The sequence below is a fragment of the Paramisgurnus dabryanus genome, chromosome 12, assembly GCF_030506205.2.
Source record: "Paramisgurnus dabryanus chromosome 12, PD_genome_1.1, whole genome shotgun sequence".
Lineage (NCBI taxonomy): Eukaryota > Metazoa > Chordata > Actinopteri > Cypriniformes > Cobitidae > Paramisgurnus > Paramisgurnus dabryanus.
Genome location: NC_133348.1, coordinates 27,010,796 through 27,035,479, shown reverse-complemented (window position 1 = coordinate 27,035,479; position 24,684 = coordinate 27,010,796). Strand labels below are relative to the sequence as shown.

At 37.3% G+C, this 24,684-nt stretch overlaps 3 protein-coding genes across 4 annotated transcripts in view; 2 read left to right on the top strand and 1 right to left on the bottom strand.

Annotated features, from left to right (window-relative positions):
• The window catches only part of zyg11 (zyg-11 family member, cell cycle regulator), a 28,125-nt gene extending 21,768 nt beyond the window's left edge, over window positions 1-6,357 (bottom strand). The window contains exons 1-4 of the mRNA XM_065257376.2: window positions 6,001-6,357; window positions 5,416-5,581; window positions 715-1,229; window positions 358-603 (exon numbers count right to left, since the gene is read on the bottom strand). Coding sequence (XP_065113448.1) covers window positions 358-603; window positions 715-1,229; window positions 5,416-5,581; window positions 6,001-6,003 — 930 coding nt within the window. The 5' untranslated portion in view covers window positions 6,004-6,357. The remainder of the gene's footprint in view (window positions 1-357; window positions 604-714; window positions 1,230-5,415; window positions 5,582-6,000) is intronic.
• A 474-nt stretch (window positions 6,358-6,831) lies between these two features.
• coa7 (cytochrome c oxidase assembly factor 7) lies at window positions 6,832-8,273 on the top strand. The gene is made up of 3 exons (XM_065256746.1): window positions 6,832-7,221; window positions 7,330-7,470; window positions 7,601-8,273. The coding sequence occupies exons 1-3, from the start codon at window positions 7,116-7,118 to the stop codon at window positions 8,041-8,043; spliced, it is 690 nt and encodes a 229-aa protein (XP_065112818.1). The 5' UTR covers window positions 6,832-7,115; the 3' UTR covers window positions 8,044-8,273.
• A 1,080-nt stretch (window positions 8,274-9,353) lies between these two features.
• Window positions 9,354-24,684, top strand: part of ralgps2 (Ral GEF with PH domain and SH3 binding motif 2) — a 151,957-nt gene continuing 136,626 nt past the window's right edge. For both annotated transcript variants that reach the window (XM_065257378.1, XM_065257377.1), the window contains exon 1: window positions 9,354-9,512. The gene's annotated coding sequence lies outside the window, so the exon portion shown is untranslated. The remainder of the gene's footprint in view (window positions 9,513-24,684) is intronic.

Here is a 24,684-nt window from a genome sequence, read left to right as displayed (position 1 = left end):
AAAATAATCCGATCCGTGCCTCAAAAACTGTAATGTGATCTGAACCGTGAGTTCTGTGATCTGTCACACACCCCTAGTAAAGGTAGTACACAGTGATAGCCATAAATGCATTTGTACTAATAATTGGCATAATAATTTATTTCGGTGTTTCGGTTTCGGTTTTTCGGCCTTGGTTTCCTCATTTTCGGTTTTCGGCCAAGAATTTTCATTTCGGTGCATCCCTAATGTAGTTATCAGTATACTGTAAGTGCATGCATTGTAAAATAAAGTGTGATTTATTGAAAGGCTTTTAAAGTATTAATGTGCCAAAACCAGCTCTTAATATTTACATAAATAAATGTTTGAACCTGAACCTACCTTTAGGCTGCCCTCTCCAGACAGGAAGTCAGAAAATCCTGCATCAGTAGCCAGCAGACCGACGAAGGTCATGCCGGGTCTCGCCTCCACAAAAGTCCTGACTGCTGCATCCGTCACTTGCTTTCGGCCAGACACGTCTAGAGATACCAACTGGGGCAGGATGCCTGAAGTCTCTAGCAACTGTCTCGCCACGTCAGATGTGAACTGCTTATCATCCGAAATGTCAAGGTGCTGTAAACACTCTAACTGGAGTGACAGAGGCACAACATGCATTAGCAGAGACATTAAGAGAGACAAAGAAAAATGTCCTTCTCATCATAAAAAACAAACACAAACAATGGCAACAATGTGTCTGACCTGGCTGAGCACAGCAAGGAGTTGAGCTGTAGTCATCTCCAGCCTCTTGAGCTGATGCATGGTGAGGTAGCGTAGCCTGTTTCTCAACACCAGAAGCGGGGTCAGGTTAGTTACCGATGTGTTGGAGATGTCCAAACTCTCCAGACGAGGCAGCGAGCACACGTCTGCCAGGCCTGAGTCGTAGAAATCGACGTTGGAGACGCTGAGCGCGCGGAGACCCTGGAGGGCGCTGAAGCAACGGTGACTTGGTTCCTCCAGAGACGACATGGTCAGGCCGTTAAGGGCGAGCCGCTGCAGGCTCTCCTGAAGGATTTTATTGGACGAGAGACCTCGAAGGATGTCGGCAATAGTGAGGTCGGCATTGACACGCGAAGCGTCAAGCTCTATAAGACGATGGAGGCAGAGGGCACGGTGAAAGGCCTCGGCAGAGATTCGGGCAGTGCGGATGCAGGCGTGACGCAGGCGAAACTGTTGACAGTTTCGAAAGATTCCCACTGTGCTGTCGTTCAAAAGGCCTGGAAAAGAGTTAATAGGTTAAGTTCTACTGTAAGTTCAATTCGCTTTTTAACAATTCACAATATGGGCCTAGTTCACCTGCTAAATGAAAATTCTGTCATCATTTACATAAACAACAATAATGTTTATTTTTTACATAAAAAATGTTGTAACTTCATTTTACAGTATCTTACCAGGATCCAAAATTATTATAATAATTACAAATCATGGTCATAAGTTTTCCTTTCTAACTATAAAAGCTAAGGATTGCGATGAGAACTGGCCTTCCCTGCTAAGCCTGGTTTCTTACAAGGTTTTTCTCCATTTAAACATCATGGCCGTTTTTTTGGTTTCTTGACCCCTGTTGGCTTGCTTACTGGGAGACTGCTGACATTAGCTTAGCTTAATGTTTTGTACATTATCTGTTATATTATATTTTAAACACCAGTGTTCATTACTTACTATCCACCTTTTTCTTGAACGTGGAAGTAAGTGATATGACGTATTTCTTTTCCGGTGCGAGACTTACGATTCAATAGCCAGCCAGTAGAAAACCGTGTAGTGGGTGCACGCATAAAACATTATTTAAACAGTTAATATTTACTACACCTGCCATGTATGAACCAGTGTTAGGATGAAATGAAGTGGCTTGATATATGAAGATATATTCATTCATTTTGTGTTGTTGATCGGAGGTGGCGGGTCTTCAATGCGCAAATATAAAAGCATAGAGACATACCAGTATCTTTACAATGGGAAAGTCAGTCAAGTGTTTGTACATGGAATTTACCAAGACTTTGTGTTTTTGACTTTTCAGGGGCTGGTTTAAAATGTCACAACTGTCCCTCTGGTGTGAGTTTTTTTTTTTAAAGGTGACATAGAATGATTGAACGGGGTATTTATCATTGTTCTGTGATGTGACATGTAGACAAAAATGTTTTTGTTTGGGTCTGTAATGCCTTAGAAGCTTCCTAAAAACCTCTCTCAGATAGCTCTATTAGGGTGGGGGATTTTAAACAAGTGGTTTTGCTCCTATTTGGCTCCCCCTACTGGCTTAACTTGCAATCTCATTACTGATTGGCTGACTTTGCTGCCACTCAAAATATGAAGCCAATTATAAGTGGAGGGGCAGGGAGATGCCTGTGATGTCATAAGCATCAGTTTTCAGGGCTCGAAATTGCGACTATTTTGGTCGCATATGCGACCGAAATTTAATCTGTGCGACCTTAAAATATATTTGGGAGCATTTGTGCGACTGCCCATTTTGTTGTGTGGTGCGACTTGATTTAGATTGTGATGCTGCGTGCTGCTGTCCCAGGTTCAGTGTTCTCTCCAACGTTACATAACCAATCAAAGACCGCAGATTGGCTAATATGAGCGTCAGTCATTCCTTGTTGCCGTGCTACGTTGGTACGTGAAGCGCGAAAAATGTGAAAGACGAACTACGAGAATGACGAGAACGAGCCGATTACAGCCAATGTTACTACTGTAATTAATGACGACGATCCGGATTCAAATGCGACTCCACCACTGGAAAATAAGACTTGACGTTAAACCTTTCGGAGAGAGTGGCTTAAAGATTACGAGTTTCTCCGCTATGAGAATGGCTCGATGTAACTTAATGTGTTTACTGTAAATCCTATAAAACGGCGTTGGTGGCGGAATCAAAACATTTTAAGCGCCAGACCTTGCTTAAACATGGCGAAAGTGCCAAAAACACAAGTAGTGTCATGACAAATGTGTTCATTATTGATGGAGACACCGACCTGTCTGTCAAAGAGTGTTTGATAGTGTATTTGCGCATGCGCTGGTGAATGGACATCCAACAAACATCCTTGTGGTCCATGTTGATGTGGAACACGACAATGATGGTATGTTTTTATAGTATTTTTTTTTTTATTGCCTATTTAGTAGTAATAGCATCCTGGTAATGCAGTTATCAATATATATATTAGCCTTCTATGTCCCAATTAATCAGTGTTTTACGTGTTTGCTAGATTTTCTATTGTAATCTTAATAATTTTACCTGTAATTGTTAAATTATTATTGCTATACTATTTCAACAGAATTTGGGTATTAATTTTGGAATCTATGCAGCAAAAAATAAAATAAAATAAATAGAAAACCAAATTTTAAATGCTGGCCATGGTGGCATTTTATTTTTAATAAAAGAAATCTATTAACATATACATTGTAGTTTTGGTGCCTTTTAAATTTTGGATGGATGCGCCTAAATTTTTGCTGGTGCTCCTAACTCTTTAAAGTCGGGAGCACCAGTGCTACCAAATAAAAAAGTTAATTTTGAGCCCTGAGTTTTTCAGATTGGGCCGTTTTCTGGCTGACATTTCTAAAAGAGGAATTTCTAGGAGACTGAGATGTTTAGCATGTCTAGCACTTTTTGTAAGTTCGTGAATGCGGGTAGACATTATTCAACAAAGACAAGGTAAAAATGGTTTTTCATTCTCTGTCCCCTTTAAATCGGCAATTTTTAATGGACTGTTTATGACGACACATTGAGCTTTATGCGGTCCGACAAAGTCAGCTATCTTTCTTATTCAACACATTGTAAGTTATTTGAACAAACCATAATAAACATATTAAACTACTAACGTTACATGTATTGAATACTATTTTCGTTTTAATTTTAAAAAATATAACATTGCTTCTTACGCACTAGGTGGAGACATGAGCTTATGAAATTATTTGCTTACTTTTTAAAGTATTTGCTTTTTTATTTAAAACATAACAAAATGATGCGCAAACACATCACGAACAATTATAAACATAACTAAGCAGATTATGTCGTATATATTCTGTACTGTAATCGCATTTTTGTAATAATATAGCAGAATAAATCAATCAGCTACATCAGCATAATTTTATCAGCATAATATTAGTTTTTTTTAAACAATTATTGTATTTATACAGTTTCTATGAAAGGTTTTACTGATGGATTTGTAAATACAGATCATGAGTGCATGTGCGCCACATACACATTCAGTTCTTGTGCATGGATTGTGGTTAAAACAAAAGTTTTGCAGAGATTTACTGCATTTGTATTAGCTAATATGGCAACCCCTAACTGCACAAATTATGTCGGTCTTCTTGGATTTCAAAATAAACCTTAAACAGCCAGTCAAAACAGTCAAGACTACCATTAGCTTTAGTGGCTCACCAGAAGTCATAAACCGGAAAGCTCAAAGATGGCGGCGCCCACATTTACGTCAAGAAACAGGTGGATAGTGCTTGGAGTAAGTAAATATGCAGAATATCAAGCAACCATCACTAAAAACAAACATAACCTAACCCAAAATCTAATAAGTACATATCAGAACCTTTAAGTGAAATCCAGGCTAAAGTCTCATAATTATAAGATTATGAGCATCAAAGTTTGATTTCACATTATTAATCTTTGACATGACCTTATTCAGTCTAGTGCTGCCTCACGATAAGTCGTGACTAATCGTTTGCAGAATAAAAGTTTTTGTTAACATAATATATGTGGGTGTACTGTGTATAATAATTATGTTTTTATAAATACACACACGTATAAGTTTAAGAAAAAATATATATTTATATAATAAATAATACAGATTATAGATTAATATAAACATGTATACACACATGCAAATGTTTCTTAATTATATACATGCGTGTGTATGTGTGTATTTATACATAATTATTATACACAGTACACCCACATATATTATGTAAACAAAACCTTTTATTCTGCAAAGGTTCTATTTTCAGAGAATGTTCTTTACATTATGTAGGATGATTTTATGAAGAAAACAGTAAATCAATAAAAATGACTTTAGCTGGGGTTTTAAAGGCACGGACACATATTGTTAATTAATATTACTTAGAACTTATTTGAGTAATTACACTGTAACATGAACACCTTTGTTTAAAGAAATACTTTTCAGCTCAAAAATATATCTTATTTGGCGTTTCATAGAATAAAAAACACCCAAACATCTATAAATCATATAGAATTCATACTAACTATAATTTGAATTTTTTTTCCTCTTTCTGTGGCAAATAAATCTTGCATTCCCTTTCTGTTCTTCTTCTTATAACAACTCCTACTGAAATGCTAACTGGGACAATAGTGAGATGGTTTTGTACTCTGTGTTTCATGTTAAAGAATATTATCTTAATAGCTCAGTTTTGTGAAATTTTCCTCCAAATGAGTCTTATACTCACCGTCAGTGGCCATCTTGCAGAGCAGTTGGTCGGCCAGCTCTTGTGGGAAGACCAGAGGCTCACGAAAAGACAGAGATCCATCATCTCGCATTTCACAAAAAACTTCCAGCCTGGAGCTCACGAGAGTCAGACACAGATCGCTCAGAGATGGTGGAGATGCCTCATCCTGTAAAAAGATTCAGATGTTATCATCAAAGAGAACACATGTGAGCTACTGTCTCTCCCTGAGGCACTGGTTGGTTTCAATACAACAGCTTCTTGTGATATTTAATTTAGGGATGCTGAAAATCATGGCATCTTGAGGTCATGTTGTAAAATTGTGCATCATAAAGCAAGATCTTTGTTTTAAACATAATTCTTGTAATTGGCCTTATAATTGAACTAGTAGTGAATTAACCATTGCAAGATCGGTTATTAGCTCAAAAATGTGTAACCACCAAGCCAAATTATCTCATCCTTAACATGAACAAACAGCATGATGTACTGAAAATCAAAGATCAAGCACATAACGTTACACAAAATTCAAACCAATCACCTCTAGTGCAAATGTTAGCATTTAAAATAGTGTGGCGGATAATGTCTTACCATGGTCTCAAAAAGGTGGATAGTAACGGTCTCAAAATGCAACACTGTTATGCGAAAAAGAAACACTGCGATTGATGACTGAGGTGGTGTTGATCACACAGTCCGATTGAGAAACTCTTAGCCTGTTAGCATGTAATCGTCTGCCTTAAAATACTTTCAGATACTACTTATTGTGGATTTTTAAGTATACGAGAACAAAAGAAACCAGCAGTATTTTCTTTTTTCTCGTTTGCATTGTCCGTAAGTGGATGTTTCCTTATTTTCGCAACGCGATCTTTACGTGGTGTCAGAGAGCATTTTGACGGATTTTCTTTCGGCAGGAAACGGCAGTTACGTTTTGACAAGTAAACAAGGTCGTCACACGGGAAACGGATATTCAACGAAAGGGTGCTCTGCTGTGGGCGGGGCATATTGAAAACGTCTTTAAAACATTATTGTATTTCTTTTTTTACATTTACGTCTTTTAAAAACATCGCTGCATTTACATTTTATAAAATAACCCTTAGTGAAGATGCATTTAAGAAGATAGTAATGATAAAATATAAACATGCTAAATTATACAGAAATAACAATTTATTTGATTTCTTGCTACAAAGGTTTTGGATTTATTTATAGGTTTTGGTTTCTACTTATTTTCACAGGTTCATTATTACAACTGAATCTAGAACACGTTTGTTGCTATATTTACATATATTTTATATCCAAAATATTATATTGATATATTACATTATTGTATGACGTATATTAAGATATATATTAAAGGCAAAATTGACATTTTGTATTATATTTGCTTATTTTATAACATATTATATTGTGGGCGGGACTACGGAAGCCTACCGGTCATAATAAAGAAACGAGGAAGTAGCGCATGTGTAGAATCAGCACCCTGGTATGGTATTTACCGGTTTTATAATTTTAAACAATCAGATCTCGCAAGTCTAAATTGAACTAAACATTAATGGTTTGGACTTTATTACTGTATAAAGTCACCAGACTCTTTGATTTTTAATAATTTTTCTGCAAGCTCTTGCAAAACTTGTCCCGATCAAGGTCAAAAGTTGCTTGACGTTGGACCTTTAAATTGTGTACGTAAGTGATCCTAAATCTCTTATTAAATGGCCGGGTTAATTAACTTTGAGGACGAGAAGGAAGTCAAGCAGTTTTTGGATAATTTGGGAGTAGAGTACAGTTATCAGTGTTACCGGGAAAAAGATCCTGAAGGTAGGTTGAAGCGCTGTCCCGACCGTGGTGGTGCTGAACAGATTGTTGGTGAATACATGATCTCATCTTATTCTGTTGCTGCTTTATTTGTCTGTGAACTTGTACTAGGTTGTCAGAGGTTGGCCGATTACTTGGAAGGTGTGAAAAAGAACTACGAGTCCACTGCCCAGGTTCTCAAGCATAACTGCGAGGTGAATGGACATGGAGAGAGCTGCTACAAGCTTGGGGCTTACCATGTCACAGGCAAAGGTACATGCAGTTCTATTATAAATGATCCAATCTAATCTATTTCATTGTATACAATTATATTTTTAAATACTTGATATATTATTATAAATATTTAAATATAAACATTGAACATCATATTCTTTGATACCAGGTGGTGTGACAGAGTGTTTAAAGACAGCATACTCCTGTTTTATGAAGGCATGTCACACCAAAGGAAAGAAGTCAGTGGATGCTTGCCACAATGTAGCTCTGCTCGCCCATGATGGGAGAGCCATGGAGGGAGGCACAGACCCACTGCTGGCTCGTCAGTATTATGAAAAGGCGTGTGATGGTGGCTTCGCACCCAGCTGTTTCAACCTAAGTACCCTATTCATCCAGGGATCTCAAGGACTGGACAAAAACATGTCATTGGCTTTAAAGTATGCCCTGCGGTCTTGTGAGATGGGCCATGTTTGGGGTTGCTCCAATGCAAGCCGCATGTACAAACTAGGTGATGGGACAACCAAGGATGAGCAGAAAGCAGAGGAACTTAAGAACAGGGCTAGAGAACTCCATGGACAGCAGAAAGAACAACAACTGAAATTTGGGGAGTGAGTCAATGGCAGCTATGTGGACCATAAATTATTGAGACCTAATAGATTTTTTGGAAATGCAAATAAAGGCCAAGATCTTTGTACTGGTTTTTGATAAAACAGCGATTGTGCCAATACACGGATCATTTTTTCCCATATGTATTTATATGGCCTTGTTATATGGATGTTGTTTACTGACTTCATTCATTATAAATTGATTAAATGAAAGCAGATTGAATAGTGTTATAATTATTTCTTTGTTACTCTTTTGTCATAATAACTGTACGTGGTTCTTGTCTAAGACATACATTAACTCCTGTTGTGTAAGTTATTTTCAATGATACCACCATTGACATGCTAATACAAAAAGAGGCACCCCTACCTTCTGAAAGTGGCAATTTATTATAAGAGATTAGTTAAAGGGGACATATCATGAAAATCTGACTTTTTCCTGTTGGGTCCCCGGTGCTTCTATCAACCTAGAGAATGTGAAAAAACATTCTTTGCAAGCATGTAAAAATAATAGGTAATTGAACTTTGGCTCCCCTTGTGATGTCAGAAGGGGATAATACCACCCTTTAATCTGCACTATCCAACCACGGCACTGCCATTAAGTGCAGAGATCAGCTCATTTGCATTTTAAAGGACACACCTGCAAGGTGTCAATTTTAACATGCTATAATAAATTATTTATGGGGTATTTTGAGCTTAACATATGTACTCTGGGGACACCAAAGATTTATTTATTTTACATGTGTAAAAAGTATTATGAAATGTCCACACTGGAATATTGGTCCAAACTAGAATTGAAAAATAAAATGGCCACAAGGGGGAGCCATACCCACACTAAACTGAATAAGCGCATACAATACTTGTTGTTATCTGCAACTGGTGGTCTCTTTAAATGTGGTCGGTAGACTGAAACAAATATCAATGTCTGCCAGACAGCCACAACTCATCTGAAATGGTAAATCTATACATAAAAAAAACGCCTTTTGTTTAAATGTGTGCTAACAGAATCCAAATAGAATGTGAACACATTCTAGCTCCTCCTCAAACAAAGTCGCTTTTAATGATGCTTTTAGGATGTAATACGTGTGCAAAAGCCCAAAATGTGTCTGACCTCAATGATCTTGGTGTGAGGAGGACAGTAATAGCTGTACACACGATGCTTAACCACCCCTTACGTCCAATGACAGTGCTGCAACAGCCGCAAAACATAACCACGCCCAATTTTATCTCATTAACGCCAAGTGGCCGTGCCCACTTTTCTCACTCTACCAATAACACTGCAGCCCCCTCAGACTGAGCCCGTAACCCCGCCCCCTCTCGGTTTAACGGACGCACACACACTCGCCTCTCCTACTGCTGGAACATTACAAGCGCGCGACTGTTGTTGTTTTATATTGTTTATTTTCGTTTACCGAACGATCGCGTGCTGCACGGAGTAACGGTCGCCGCGCTCAGGAGCTCAGCGTTGATCTTGACGAGGTAAGTTTGACGTTGTTTGGTTGTTTATGATGCGCGCATCTGCTGTTTGAGCGGGATGTTAGCTAGCGGGCTACACCAGCACGTCTGTGATCACATTAAAGACCGGCGAAATGTCGCTAACGGACTGAAGATGCGGACTATTTAGGAGGGAATCCACGTGCATGTGTGTTTGATCTGCGCAGACGGCGTGCAGTTGGAGGACTTCTGCGCTGGTCGGCTCTGATGTTCATAGATGAACGACGCTTTTGCGGGCGGTGTGTTGTAATCTGCAGGATTAAGTTTATTCTCACTGATTGATGGCGGTGGATCGCTGTAGGATAACGGTTGTTTGTCTGAGGGGGGTTTCACATGCCCCCCCACCCCGCCCTGATTCGGGGTGTGTCTCACATGCCCCCCCACCCCGCCCTGATTCGGGGTGTGTCTCACATGTACACATGCGAAAACGGAGAATTTACATTCCTAATTTCAGCTTCTACCAAAATACAATAGTTATTTAATACTTTATTACTAAAAGTGAGTGGTAAGTTGGGTCAGACACAGTCATGAAGAAAGAAATCAAATAGACAGGCTTTTCTTGAGGGACATTATTATAATACCATGCTATTAATAACACTGCTTGCTACAGTTTATATATGTATATATCTATTTATACAGATGTATTTTTGACCTTGTGTCGTAGGTGCATTCACATTCAACCCTGGAGCCAATAAGACAGATCATTTAAGATGTAAAAATACAGTGAATGTGTTTATAATAATGACCCTATTGATAGTTGATAGAAAAGCAGCAGGCAGCATGTCAATATCATTAAATGCATGCAGAGTCTCTCTGCTGTGAGCAAAAGGCATGAATTATGTCCGCCTCAGCATTTATTGATCAAATATGGAAATGAGACCGCCTTTCTGGAGTCATTCTGGTTTTTAACTGAATGGGACATTGTTTCACCAAGACTCAAGACTGTGCTAAGTACCCAAAATATGGCCATTTATGTGAAATTTAGCCTGTGTTGGTTGTGTTTGCACTGAATGTGTCAGCACAGATTTGACTGTGACCCATTTTCATAAACCTTGCTGTTTTAGGTGTACTGAACGAACGAATCAGATATGATAGAGAGAGAGTGTATGATATGGGTGTGTTCTTGACTCACTACACAAAGGTAAAGGGTTCAATGAGGATATAATTTTTTTTTGGTGTAGAGCACAGCATGGGCCTAACTGAGCACAGCATGGTTTGAAGTGTCCTGTCTGTGGTTGTGAAACTAGTCCGGCTGTGCGCTTTCTGCTTTGTGAAGAAATATGATCATTCACAGATTTTGTGAAATGGGACCCCCTCTGCTCCATAAGGGTCTGCCTCTCTTCTCTCTCTCTCTCTCTCTCTCTCTGTGTGAGAGAGATTCTAAGGGCCTGTTCTGGTTTGCTACCCTGCTCGAATTACAAGGGTTTTTCTGAAACCCAAGATGAGCCTCGCAGGATGGGCGTGCGTGCAGCCGATCACTTGAATGAGACTTTATGTTTACATTTGTCTGTAGCTCATTTCGTAAGTTGTGCGCCATTGCTTGCCTCTTGTGTTCTGAGTGACTCCATGCAACAATGTGTTGAGAGAGAGGTTGTGTATTTTAAGTTATCAGGGTCAGCTCAAGTCGTTTTCCCAACATCTGCTGTAAGGTCCTTATATATGCGATTGAATTCTTGCCTGTGTCTGTCTCTGCGACTATTTCTGTTTGTGTTGTTGTTGGTTGTATAGACCCACGAGGTTGGATGAGGGCACCTCTTTAATTTGGCATAGGTCGCGCATGCGCCTATAGACGAATGTAGTATGTAGCCAAGGTGATGCGTTGCATTTTGTCGCAAAGCACATGCGTTGATTTTCTGTGTATGTGTACGAGCTAAATAAAGTATACTTTGCAAGGCTGTGCGTTCGATCGTATATTTTCGCATACACATAAACACAGGCTACACTCTGGGCTTAACTGTGGTACTGTCTGTGTCATCAGAGCAGCTCTGTTTTTTGCATTAACACAATGATTACAAAGCTGTGCAAGAACAGTCGCCTGTCATTTGCTTTCGTGTGCCGCGTGCTGTACTGCAATATATAATTTTGAGGGCTCCTTTGAGTCCTGAAGTTGTTAGAGTTGTAAATTCGCTTTGATGGGATCATGGGTCAGTCCATCTAAAGTGGTACAGTGGAAATTGTGTGTACATCTTTGTATTGATATTAAGATGCCAACAGTTTTCATTTGTTTTTACTACAGCGGCCATCTTTGTGTCAGGGCGCACAAACTTTTATGAAAACCTCTTTCTTAGCTCAGGATGGTACTAGCTTGAAACAAAAACTGGTCTCTTCTGCACCTCACAGGGTATGTGTCGTGTATAGGTACAATGTAAACTTTTTTTTGTATTTTTGTGTGTTACACTGTGCCTACCACCATACGTAAGCAATGCAATGCCACAAAAGACAATAGAATAAGTTATATCAGCGATGCTGTGTCCACTTTGTATGCGAAACGTGTAATGGTCTCGACTGTGTCGGCATGGTGTTAGGCTTAGAGTTTAAGTCCAGGATTTAAGTGGATTTTAGTTTTCTGAGAACATTTTTCATGGGAACTCAGGCTTTGTCCGTCGATATTTTGGATGATGTTCTTGGTCCAAGTAGGTGAATTGTACCAAAAATATAATAATTTTCCATGCTGATCTTCTCATTCAAGCATAACCACAAGGGGACATATTTCATTACGGTATGCTCTTCTAACTGTTGTGATGCTGATGTAAAGAAATAGCTGTTAGTGCTCTCAGATGCCGCCTCAGAACAAAAAGTGCAATATGCAGCCCACAACCAATGGCCATTCAAGAAAATGGCTGTGTAATAGGAGTTTCGGTAGCCATCACGACTACTGCTGTAATAGCAGATTTTTGTAACCGATGCTCTCTCAAACATGCAAGCTTTCATTCTCGTTCTCTATTGACGGGCTGTATGTAGTTACCAAGGTAACGTATAAGTGCCAGTCATGCAGTTGGCCCAAAGAGGAAGTCGGAGGTGATGAGGGCTATCAAAAGCGTCTTGTCTGTCTGCCACAGTGATGGCTCAGACTAGATACCGACAGCTAGAATGACACAAAACGCTTTCATACTGATCTCAGGACGCCTTTGTTTCATGATTGTCATTGAATCTTTTTAAAAATCCGTCAGATTAACGTTGCACAAACAATTCTTTGAATCTATTACCTCGAATGCTGCTGATGCAGAATAAGAATTGTTAAAATAAAATTTGGACACCTTTTTGACATGCAAAAAAAAATCTAGGCTTATGGCTGTGTAATTAATCATTTTGGTTTTTAAGGGCTGGGTATTGATTCAGGTGTTCCAGATCGATTCAATTTCGATTCACAAGCTATCAAATCGATTCGATTCTCGATTCAATTTTCGATTCGGATTCTCGGGTTGGTTTTTATGCTTGATTCTTCATTCAACTCAATGAATATAGATTTAATACAAATACTATATTAATAAAAAATAACAGTGAACATAAGTTTACAAGTGGGTAATTAATACAAAGAAATTAAAAGCCACAACACTAACCTTGTCGTCTTGCTTGCAAAATCTAAAATGCTTCCATACCTCTTACTTTTTATGTGAAGGTAGCATTATCGTCGATGAACCCCCTAAAATCGCCATTTTAAGCACTCAATGAAAGAATGAAGGAAACATCGCGCAAGGCAAAAAAGAGGGTGACATCTAGTGAAGAAGACTAGTAATTTGATTAATGTTAATCTTACGTTCAATGTTTGCACAAAAAAATATGGGGAAAAAAATCGATTCTGCTCTTTGAGAATCGATTCTGAATCGACCACGTTTAAAAAACGATTAATCGAAAAATCGATTTTTTTTGCCCAGCTCTATTGGTTTTCAATATAAATTTTTGATTCAAACTATTAACAAAACAAGATTATTGATATAAGTCCGATATTGACGAAAATGGCCAACACGGACCTTGTCACTTGGCGTAAACCGCAACTTGCCATGCAACACGAATTTGCACAAAGTTGCACTATAAATTGTCAAAATTTACACCTTAAATTTCATTTTGAATTTTTTTGCTGATTAACTAAAAATGTTGACACTAGTCTGTTTGAAATATTTAAACAAAAATGAAGCAGCAGAATTGCACAATGTTTCATTGAGTCTTGAATTTGCACAGTCATTTTTTGCACAGTAAAACGTTTGAGTTCTGTAGCTCTGTTTAAGCTTTTTGTACGGCTAACAAATTGGTTATTTGCAGCTTAATTGAATAAAAGGGCGATAGAGATGATATTGGATCGGTGTCGACAGATACTCAAGGTTGTGGTATTGACATCGGTATCAAACATGAAAAAGTGGTATCGGCCCAGCCTTAGTATATAAAGCCCTTTTCACACAGATATTACGGAAAATAGATGGGAAATGCATCTGGGATTTGTGCGGGATTGTTTGATTTTTGGTTCACTCACACTGCCAATTTGCCAGAATCTGTGTGTGCATTCATACAGATACCGTAAATATCCCGGAAAGACACGTGATGTGAAGTCCTGCACTTGTTAGTATAGTTTTATTTTCCGCAGCGTCTGAAGTTTGCTTATTATCCATTATTTCTTTCTCCAGAAAACACTCGCTTGCATTTTTGTTTATGATAGGACTATAAAGGAGCATGTGACGTGCCGTTCAAGTTGCTGGTGAATGATCTCAGCTTCAGATATTTGATGAGCTCCCTTCAGTCCAGTTTGCAGACATTTCTCATTGTGAATGAAAATGTGAATTAAAAAAACGCTTTGAAGAGCTGAACGGTATATCTTGTTGCGTTTTAAAGAGCTGAACCATAACTTAATTTTGCCATGACAGACGCGTACTCACTACAACACGCCCCTTACGGCATTGTTTCTGCATTTCATTAACACTGAGGGCTTTCCAGGTATCTTACGCCGGTTTCACACCGCAAGCGTGAGCAGCGTGTATGCATAGCGTGGGCAGCGCGTGAGGAGAGCGTTTGCTGCACGTGGCCATTGTGCTTTCACACCGGCTGTGTTTGCAGCACATACTTATATACAGTTTTAATAACAGTATAAAAATCTCAAGTTCACATTACATTATTTTACATGCATTTATTAGCAAAACCTCTTCAAGACGCTTTTTGATGGTCAGTGTAATTTCTGAAGTTTTACGATAAAAAATGCACTCAGTGATTGACAGCATGAAGCAGTATGAAACAGTCGATCGTTTTTCCTTTTTAACAGTTAAAGCATTAGATTTAGATATGTATCTATTTTTCTGAAGATTATTAAGATGGATGAGGACTCATTTGATGGGCAGAGAGTGAAAGTGCAGTCTTCTGGTGTTTTTAAATATTTCATTGCTTTCTTTTAAATTGCTCAAAGTCATGACTGTTTGAAACACACTTGGCGTCACATTCGTGATTTTATTGTAAAATGACACTTCTTGTCAATCCATGACCATTTAAACCATAAACAATGCACTGTCACTTTAATTGAACATGAGCAGCGCAGCAAAAATAGAGCCGACGCCGAAATGATCGCAGCACTGCTGCTTCAGCGACGCTCCTGCCACGCGAGCACGTGCTGCTCACGCATGCGGAGTGCATGCTTTAACTTGTTAACATGGGCGCTGAAAAAAACACGTGCCGCTTACGTGCTGCTCACGCTTGCAGTGTGAATCCGGAGTTATAGCAATGTTATTAATTCCTCTTTCAGGGAGCGATCCCAGAAAATGTACGGGACGTTTCACACAGAGGTTTGTCTGCCAATTTTACGTGTATTTTCTGGGATCACAGTGCTGTGTAAATGAGGTTTAAGGCACTTATATAAGGCTCCACTCCTTTGACATGTGTAACCTATTGCAACCCTTACTTAATACAAAGGTTAAATAAATGCATGTTTTCAAAGTCACTTAGGAATTATGTTAAATAATTGTGATTGTAATTTTTCCCATAATTGAGCAGCTCTTTCTAAGCTTAAAAAATAGCTGGTTACTTGTACAGTACTTTGCACACACACTCCTTTATAAACTAAAGAGTCCATAGACATGCATTGTTCAGCCCTGGTGTTCATAGATCATCTAGTTTTGATATACAAGTAAGCATCTGCCAAATTCATAAATGTTAAAGTAATTATTTCACAACAGATATGAGTCAACAAATACACAGACTGACTATTGCTAGAAGAACCTGAGGTCCTGTTATGAAATGTTATAAGCATTACATAGAGATTTACGTCCGGCCCTAATATCATGATTTGATTGTGCATGTGAGTCATTTGTTTGTTCGTTCAAGAGAGCGCTTGAAATGGTATTTGTGTGTGCGATTTATCTTTAACCTTTCATCTACATGTTAGTCACCTTGTATGGTCAACTTGTGTGTGTGAGGAGCTCATATTCATGATCCTTGTTTGGTTATGTGTGAGATTTTGGCTCTATGATGCGAGTTTGAAACACTCTGATTTTCAATGGTGTGTGTATATGTGTGTGTGTGTGTGTGTGCGTATTCGTGAGTGTGTTTGAGATTGAAAAGACTCGAAAGTGGTTGTGATGTTGGAGGCCGTCAACTGAAGAGGGTGATTGTATGCAGATGTTGCATGATGACACCTTGTTAGATGCCAACATTGTTGTTTAAGTGTGTGTGTGTGTGCGCGCACCAGCTTTAAGGAATGTGGTTGTGCTGAGCTATATCTTAACGGGAACATTTGACAAAACTTTTTTAAAATGTCAAATAAATCTTTGGTGTCCCCATAGTACGTATGTGCAGTTTAAGCTCAAAATATCATATAGATAATTAATTATAACTTGTTAAAATTGACACTTTGTAGGTGTGAGCAAAAATGTGCCATTTTTGGGTGTGTCCGTTAAAATGCAAATGAGCTGATCTCTCTACTAAATGGCAGTGCCGTGTTTGGATAGTGCAGATTAAAGGGTGGTATCCCCTTCTAACATCAGAAGGGGAGCTACATTTCAGCTATTTTTTCACATGCTTGCAGAGAATAGTTTATCAAAACTAAGTTACTGGGTTGTTCTTGTTCACATTTTCTAGGTTGATAGAAGCACTGGGGACCCATTTATAGCACTTAAACATGAAAAAAGTCAGATTTTCAAGATGTGCCCCCTTAACGGCAGGTGAGAGATACTGATGAAAAGAGCCAGTAAGTAGCCTTAAATATGAAGGCTATAATGAATTTCAGTTTTATTGGTTAAGGGAATATAACTAGAGAATAGATGTGCACGAACGGTTGGATATTCAATCTGCAATAATTATTCAAAGAGAAAAAATCCTATTCAGATGTTTGCTTGTTTAAAAATAAGCGTTTCTTGTTGTGCACATTTCCTAATTATAAGCCTTCTGTGAAATTGTGACAAAATGAAGAATACATAAACTTTTAAAAACATGTCTTAATGAACGTCATTTAAATAAACGAATATTTGAGCCTCAAATATTTGAATATTATATTACTGAAAAATGCCCATCCATAAATATACAATATTTTCAGCATTTGGTATTCAGCAAACACTTGGGCTAGGGTCACACTAGAAAAATTGGAAATCTGAATCGGCCAAGAAAATTGCAGTTGGTGGTGCATTTCTAATTTGTGCAATACTTGGGGAAATCACTGTAATAAATATGTGAATATTAACATAATATAATGTGTCACCTACTCAAAGGGATAGTTCATCCAAAAATGAAAATTCTGTCATTTACTCACTCTCAAGTTGTTACAGACCTGTATACATTTCTTTGCTCACAAAGGAATATATTTGAAATTTAAGCAGAAAACAAGAGCTCCATTTCCCTTTAAAGGGGACATATAATGAAAATCTGACTTTTAAATGTTTAAGTGCTGGGCCCCAGTGCCTCAATCAACCTAGAAGATGTGAAAAGGAACAAACCAGTAACTTAGTTTTGATAAACTATTCTCTGCAAACATTTGAAAAAATAGGTCTTTGAAATTTGGCTCCCCTTGTGATGTCAGAAGTGGATAATACCGCCCTTTAATCTGCACTATCCAACCACGGCACTGCCATTTAGTACAGAGATCAGCTCATTTGCATATTTCTTCCACATTTTTGCTCACACCTACAAAGTGGCATTTTTAACCTGTTATAATAAATTGTCTATATAGTATTTTGAGCTAGAACTTTACACATGTACTCTGGGGACACCAAAGATTTATTTTACATCTTAAAAAATGTTCCCTTTAAAGCCACTGAAGCACTTCCTTGTTGACTCATCTGGTTGTCAGTCACAGTGACCAACAACAACGTCAAAATGCATGTTTCCCTCTCAGCAACTTTAAGACGTGATGTTTTCGGAAGAGCCCACATGACTTTACACTTGAGCACAAACAATGTCACAGTTGAGCAAGCTTGTGAAGCCAGCTTCCCCTCTCTCACCACACACAAACACTTACACGATCACTCACAGCTGTGTGGGGTGTGTGTTTTGGCGTGCACTTCAGAGCAATGGGAGCACCGCCTCTTTTTTTTGTTCGTACGCAAACACTCACGTTCATGCACTGTGAAACATGTAAACTTTTGTCCGCTGTCACGAGTCCTCAAGGCAAGCAAAAAGTGTCTTATTTTGAATTGCTGTATGGGGCAACGACAGCACATGGGATGTTGTCAACACACATCAACTCAAACTGTGTCTCTTATGTGGTCAAAGACGAAGATCTCGTTGTTTGCATGATGTCATCGCTAATTCCTTTGATACATATTGCACATAAAATGGAAATACAATGTGATTGACAACTAAGTGATTGGCTATTAGGGTTGGCTTGATACCAAAATTGTTCCGTGCAGTACCAGAACTTAATACCCCGGTATCTGTACCATAGGTTACAAATAAACAGCCTCAAATAGTAAATTAATAGAAAACAATTATTGTACAATTTGGGAATTTCTGTCTCTGGAAAGTATTTTCTACTTTGCATCTCATATCTTCTGTCAAGCTGTTCCACAAGATTTCTAAATCCTGGTTTTGTCAACAGCATAAATAGGAATTTGGTCCATGCATATAAACTCTGCAGTCTGCAACAGCCCTGTAAAGTTATTTTGTTTCTTTGAAGTTGCTTTCAGGGGTCTATATAATGTTCAGGGGTCTATATAATGTAAAGAACCTTCTGTGAGAATATAATATTAATATATTTAATTTGGACTTCAGATTTAAATCAATGTGAAATAAATAATTGAAAAAAAGGTGCCTTTCAGAATAATGAGCTTTGTACAAAATTGACGCATTTCAGAGAGGCAGGGCATAAAGGAGCAACAATAATGTACGCTATATTCTAGGGATGCCACGATTTGTTACATACAAAGTCCATGCAAAGACGCAAAGCATGGGACAATGAGAATGGCGCACTATTTACCTCAAACGTGTCATCCTCGCAAGTTGAACAATTTAAACTCAAGCAGAAAATTTGCATGATACAAAGTTAAATCCCAAGTTATCTAGAGTGAGGAACGAGATATGAATACATGTGTACACAGCATAAAGCGTGAAAGCTACTGTACTGTTAAGTTTCATTAAATAAATGACTTTAATGGGCTTGAACCGAACATTAAATAGCAAGGTAAGTATTGAACTGTGGACTAACTGTATTTGTTGCATCCTTAGTATATGCAAAATAATGTGTTTTTCGAACCATAAACCACACCAACACATTACATTACACCAAATACACCATGGTACTTTAACTATCAAAAAGTTAACTTTTTCCTAAATTTATATAAAAAAAACATGGTTGAGTAATATTCAAAAGTTGGCAGGCTTTGTTTGATTCCTCAAAGTCAAGTGAAAGTTTATTTATAATTGGTGTGCGATTGTATGTTCTTTTATGAGTTATTTTTCTCTATTACACCACGTCAAGAACATTTCGATCAGACATCAGCATCTTCCTATCCTAGGCAGTTCTTGGCTAGAATATGCTGCCATGTGGACCATACTTTAAGCCAACAGTCTGGCTACACTAAGCTATACTATGGGCTTATAATGAGGCTAACTAGGGATGCGCCGATACCACTTTTTTGGAATACGAGTACGAGTACTTGCATTTCAGTACTTGCCGATACCGATACTGAGTACTTAATAAAAAACATGATTCAAATTTACAGGTAACAGCTTTAGTCATATAATTTAACAAAAAAACAAGTGACTAGTTTTCCAGTTTGTTGTAAACTCTGCCTCTTTGGACAACACAAGAGGCATTAACCCCTTACACGCCACTCAAACATAGACATTTCTCAGACCGTGGTATCGATCCCTGGTATCGGGGGACTTTTAACGAGTACGAGTACTTTAGAAAATGTGGTATCGAGGCCGATACCCGATACCAGTATCGGTATCGATGCATCCCTAAGGCTAACTAAAATGTACATGTAAAGCCTTACATATAGAGAGATCCAGTTTACTAATAAAGTCTGCCTGTGCCTTCTGATCTCTCCAATATTTGGGCAACAGAACACTTATGTCAAGTTTGTTTTTTTGTTTTTTTGTTGCATTATGTTTTTTAACATTGCAGGCCTAAATAAATGTCTGAGGGATACGCAGTATAACGCTGTATATATAGTTTATCAGATATTAGTGTGTTAGCTTATGGGAGAGTCACAGCTCTTCATGATCCTCTCTGTACTCTTCTGCTGTTCGGCATATGGAGATGAACTTGATTCAATTGTGCCATTGTGCTCTGGTTTCTTCACTCCCTTTCATATCTTTTGTGTCTGTTATGTTTCTGTATTTCATTGTCATTCCTAAATCATCTTCAGCTTTTATGTTGTTCTATCAGTCTTGTTTATGTCTGTGTATGTGTCTGTCTTTGTCTTTCAGGCAGATTATCCCTCAGCAATCTGTTCACCTGTGTTCAGTCCACTGCACTTTATATACTCAACAGCTTTGTGTGGGTATGTGAGAGAGATTAGCATTTTCTATTTTGGGTCCTTCATAATTTGCCATCACAGAAAACACACACACACACACACACACACACACACACACACACACACACACACACACACACACACACACACACACACACACACACACACACACATTATTAGGTTTAAAACATTATTTGACTCCCTTTTAAACAGATAGATCCACTTCAGAAGTCTCCATTTTTTTACTCTAAAATCCAAAAATCTAAAATCCAGACTCATAATCTAAATATGGGATAAGAAGCATCCAAGTTTGATTTCATCAGGCTTGAAATTAACTTTTTATTTATAAATTTCAAAATGTAAAAGTTAAAGCACCAGTAAAAATTTGGGAGAATCCATTGAAAATTATAGGAGTGCCACAACTTCATCGTGAAGATTAAAAGCTTGAACAATCAAAATGGATCTTAAATTATTTGCCACACAGTTGATATGTGCTTGTACCATTTTTAAACAAACCCTTTTATGCTTAAAACTTGTAGATTCATGAGGCCCTATAAAAACCATTTAATGTTATTTAAACATAATGTATTTAAAATTGAGTTTTTTATTTTCACAAATCCCATTTGTTTTATTTTTCTTGAATGCTTAATTAATTTTTTCTTATCAAACAGCATGTTTAATAAACTGAATTTATAAAATGTAATAAAAATGTATCTTTTCTAAAATAATCAATCAAAAATAAAACAAATAAATTTTTATCAAAACATTGCTTTTTGGTCAAAGTGCTGCATAACATAACTTTGTTTAAAATGAAAGTACAAATCTTTTGAGGATGATTTTATATTACTTAAGAAATGAAAATTTGTATTATTTAAAAAGTAGATTTTAATACACAATAAACTTTTATTATGATGGGTTGTCTGTGTTTATTTGACAATTGCATTTTTCATTGAAACAAGAAATGAACTCTGACAGCAACTCTGAATATGAACTTCATGTATTTGTGTTCTTGGATAAAAAAAAACTGCACGGATCATAGTCTTCCTTATTGAGTTCATTGGTCTCTGAGACTTTCGCTTAATATTCCACATTATATGCTCACGTTTTGTAAAGAACTTAAAGGGTTTGCTCACCGCAAAATTACAATTTTATCATAAATCTCTCACCCCTGTGTCGTTCTAAACCACAAAGTCCTTCGATTGCCTTCAGAGCACTTTTTAGATATTTTTGATGAAAACCTGGCGGCTTGTGACTGTCCCATAGAATGCAGTTTGGTTTTCACAATCAAGCCCAGAAAAGAATGAAAGACATCGCCAAAGAAGCCCATGTTCCAAAAGTAGTTCAATCATAATATTACGAAGCAAGGAGAACACTTTTGTGCGCAAAGAAAACAAAACAAATGATTTTATTCCACAATTTGTTCTCCTCCTGGGTTGGTCAGTGCACGTTCATGCTGCTGATGTAGTTGCCATCATACACAGAATAAGTAATTTGTGTCACGTCAGCAGCATGCGCTGTAGTTTGCTTGTGAATGTGCACTGAACGAATCAAAGGACTTGGCGGTTAAGAAAGACACAGGGGTAAGTGATTTATGATAAAATTTTAATTTTGAGGTGAACTAACCCTTGAAAACAAGCTGCACCACAACAATCATTTGCACAAACGCTTCCAAATATATTTTGAGGTTTTGCCAAAATGGTCGCAATTTTGAGCCCTGCTCTCATTGATTTCACTTTAATTCAATTATTTGACATGGTCAGTATTAAAGATATAAAGGTTATATTTTCACACAATGTTCTTTAAAAAAACGTTATGTAGAAAACTTGGGATGCTCCGATATGATTACCTATTTGTTGTTTTCGTGAATGGCCGATACCTATTCTTTAAGCTGATATGTAAGCTCTTTGATGACTGTAATTGTTAACATTTTTTCTAGATAAAGTAATACCACAGATGTTACCTTTGTTACTTGCAGTAATTGGGTATATTATTGTTTTAATAGAGAATCAAATAAATTAGCACAACAAATATTTCTTTTGAAAAAGAAAAATGTAATATGCCTTTTAAAAAGGTTTATGTCTGTTAAAAGACATTTGAAAGACAAATGAAAATAAAACACTTCACAGTCTTTACTGTATGAATTAAATATACATGCATTGGTTTAAGTACAACAGTTCTTCAGTGAAGAGCAGAGAGTGATTTTATTGAGAGATGAATTGGGTTACTGTAGCTTTAAGACGTTAGAGAGATCGCTCTGTACACGTGCACTGCCAAACTTTGAAATGCATGCAAAAATAAACTTTCTGCATGAGGATGCAATTTTTTGCGATAGATAGATATGTGTTGTATGCGCTGTTTGATGGGGATGTGAAGACGTGTCCCACTGTAAGGAACGGAGCGCGACCTCATAGAAAATACACACATCTCTGTAAAGACAAAAAGAGAAATCCAAATCTGCACGTCGCACATGAGCAACGGGTTATAAAAATGCTCACACTACATAAAAATCTGGTCTAATTGCAGCTGCATTTAGGAGCCCTATATGATGACAAAAAGCCAGAGGAAGTTGTTGTGCAGAAACATTTACTCGCATCTCCAGGAAACGTATAAGCATATTTATATCGCTGGCCCTTTTTTTTATAGGTATTTTTAAGAATATTTATAATTATCATGTTTGATGAGTGTTGCTTTTTATGTTATAAACGACTCAAACTGAAAGTGATTTAAGATTGATGAGGACTTTCTAATGATCAAAAGAGCTGTGCATAATACATTGCCTTTGCAATTCAGATTCAAAATCAGACAGGTATTAATATCGTTACAGCCCTATTAATTAGGTTTTCACAGAGCATGTTTATGTTGTGATGTGTCATCTACATTTAGGCAGTTCGAAATATGTATGGGTGATTCTCACAAAATCCAGACTTCGAAGGTGTCCCACATCAGATTTTTAAAAAGCCCTTGAAGAATTTTTTTTGCACATATAATATTAAGGTCTGAACTTACTTTAACCATTATTTTTAGAGGATTTAAAAAATATTTCCTATAGAATTATTTACATTTTTTTAGATTATCATTATCCAAAATGATCATTACCGCAACATATTACATTAAGTATATGCATTTACAAACTCATGTTTCGGTAATGAGAACTAAAAAGTTGTCTAGGTACTATGACGAACAAAATTTCAAATTTTATCTGGAGAGAAAAAATAAGAACTTCTTACCCGGTAGCCATCTTGAGTGTCACAGTCAATTATGTCCCTTCCTACAAATTTCTTTTTAAAAGCTTAGTTTCTTGAGGGCTTCAACAATGATTGAAAATTGTTGCGGAGGATGAGAAAATTGGTCTTGGACACATTTATATTCCTTATTATTGTCTCTACATTTATCAATGATCACCAAATACCACATGTTTCCTTACTGTTAATGTTTATAGTATAACATGCACTGAAGCTTTTTATTTTTTAGATTTTTTTATTATAAATATTTCCATGTCAAAGAACCCAAATCCAGTCATGGACACGTTGCGGTAATGACAATTTTCCCCTTAAATATTGAAAAACAATTTGTATGATGTCATTTGAAATCATGTGCAAAATAGTACATGAAGAGATGTTTGTAACTGTATGCTTCTTATTTTGATACTCTTACTTTGTATTTACTTTTTTTTATCAAAATGTTTCATGGCACCTCATAAGTCTAATTTTGCAAGAATCACTCGTATCTTATTGGCACTATTTTAGATATTGGCTGCATCCCATTTTGTTCCCTCATCCTATGAACTAATGTACTGTAGGGATTCACTCATTTTAAATGTGCATAATATTTTTGGGTAATAGCATGCAAATAGGGAATTGAGGCCTGTATAGTTTCTCGGTGTTTAGTTATTTAATGTTTTCTCTGCCTCTGCTGATTTAAGTGTCCCAAAGGTCCTGTCTGAGAAGCATGCACACACTCACGCACAACCACAGAGACTGTTTTCCCTAATGGGACTAGATGTATTTTGAGAGAAGAGCAAAATAACAAAGTTTCTCTGCCTCTTGCCTTTGTCCCCCTGATAAAGAGAGGAAAAATCGAGAAAGTTTATTAAAAAAAATTCATTAAAATCGGAGTTCACCACACAGTAGAAGAAATTCAATAGGTTTTTATTGATTACAAATTTGTGAGTCACCTGTTTCTCACAAAAAGCTATTATTTGGCTTAAGAAGACTTTGAATATGGGCACATGTTTTTATACTTACCGTTATGTAAAGGCTTTAAGTACT

Coding starts and splice junctions, on each gene's coding strand:
- coa7 (XM_065256746.1), top strand. CDS start 7,116: ATGGCCGGGTTAATTAACTTTGAGGACGAGAAGGAAGTCAAGCAGTTT. Junction 7,222..7,329: donor CCGGGAAAAAGATCCTGAAG/GTAGGTTGAAGC, acceptor AACTTGTACTAG/GTTGTCAGAGGTTGGCCGAT. Junction 7,471..7,600: donor TTACCATGTCACAGGCAAAG/GTACATGCAGTT, acceptor CTTTGATACCAG/GTGGTGTGACAGAGTGTTTA.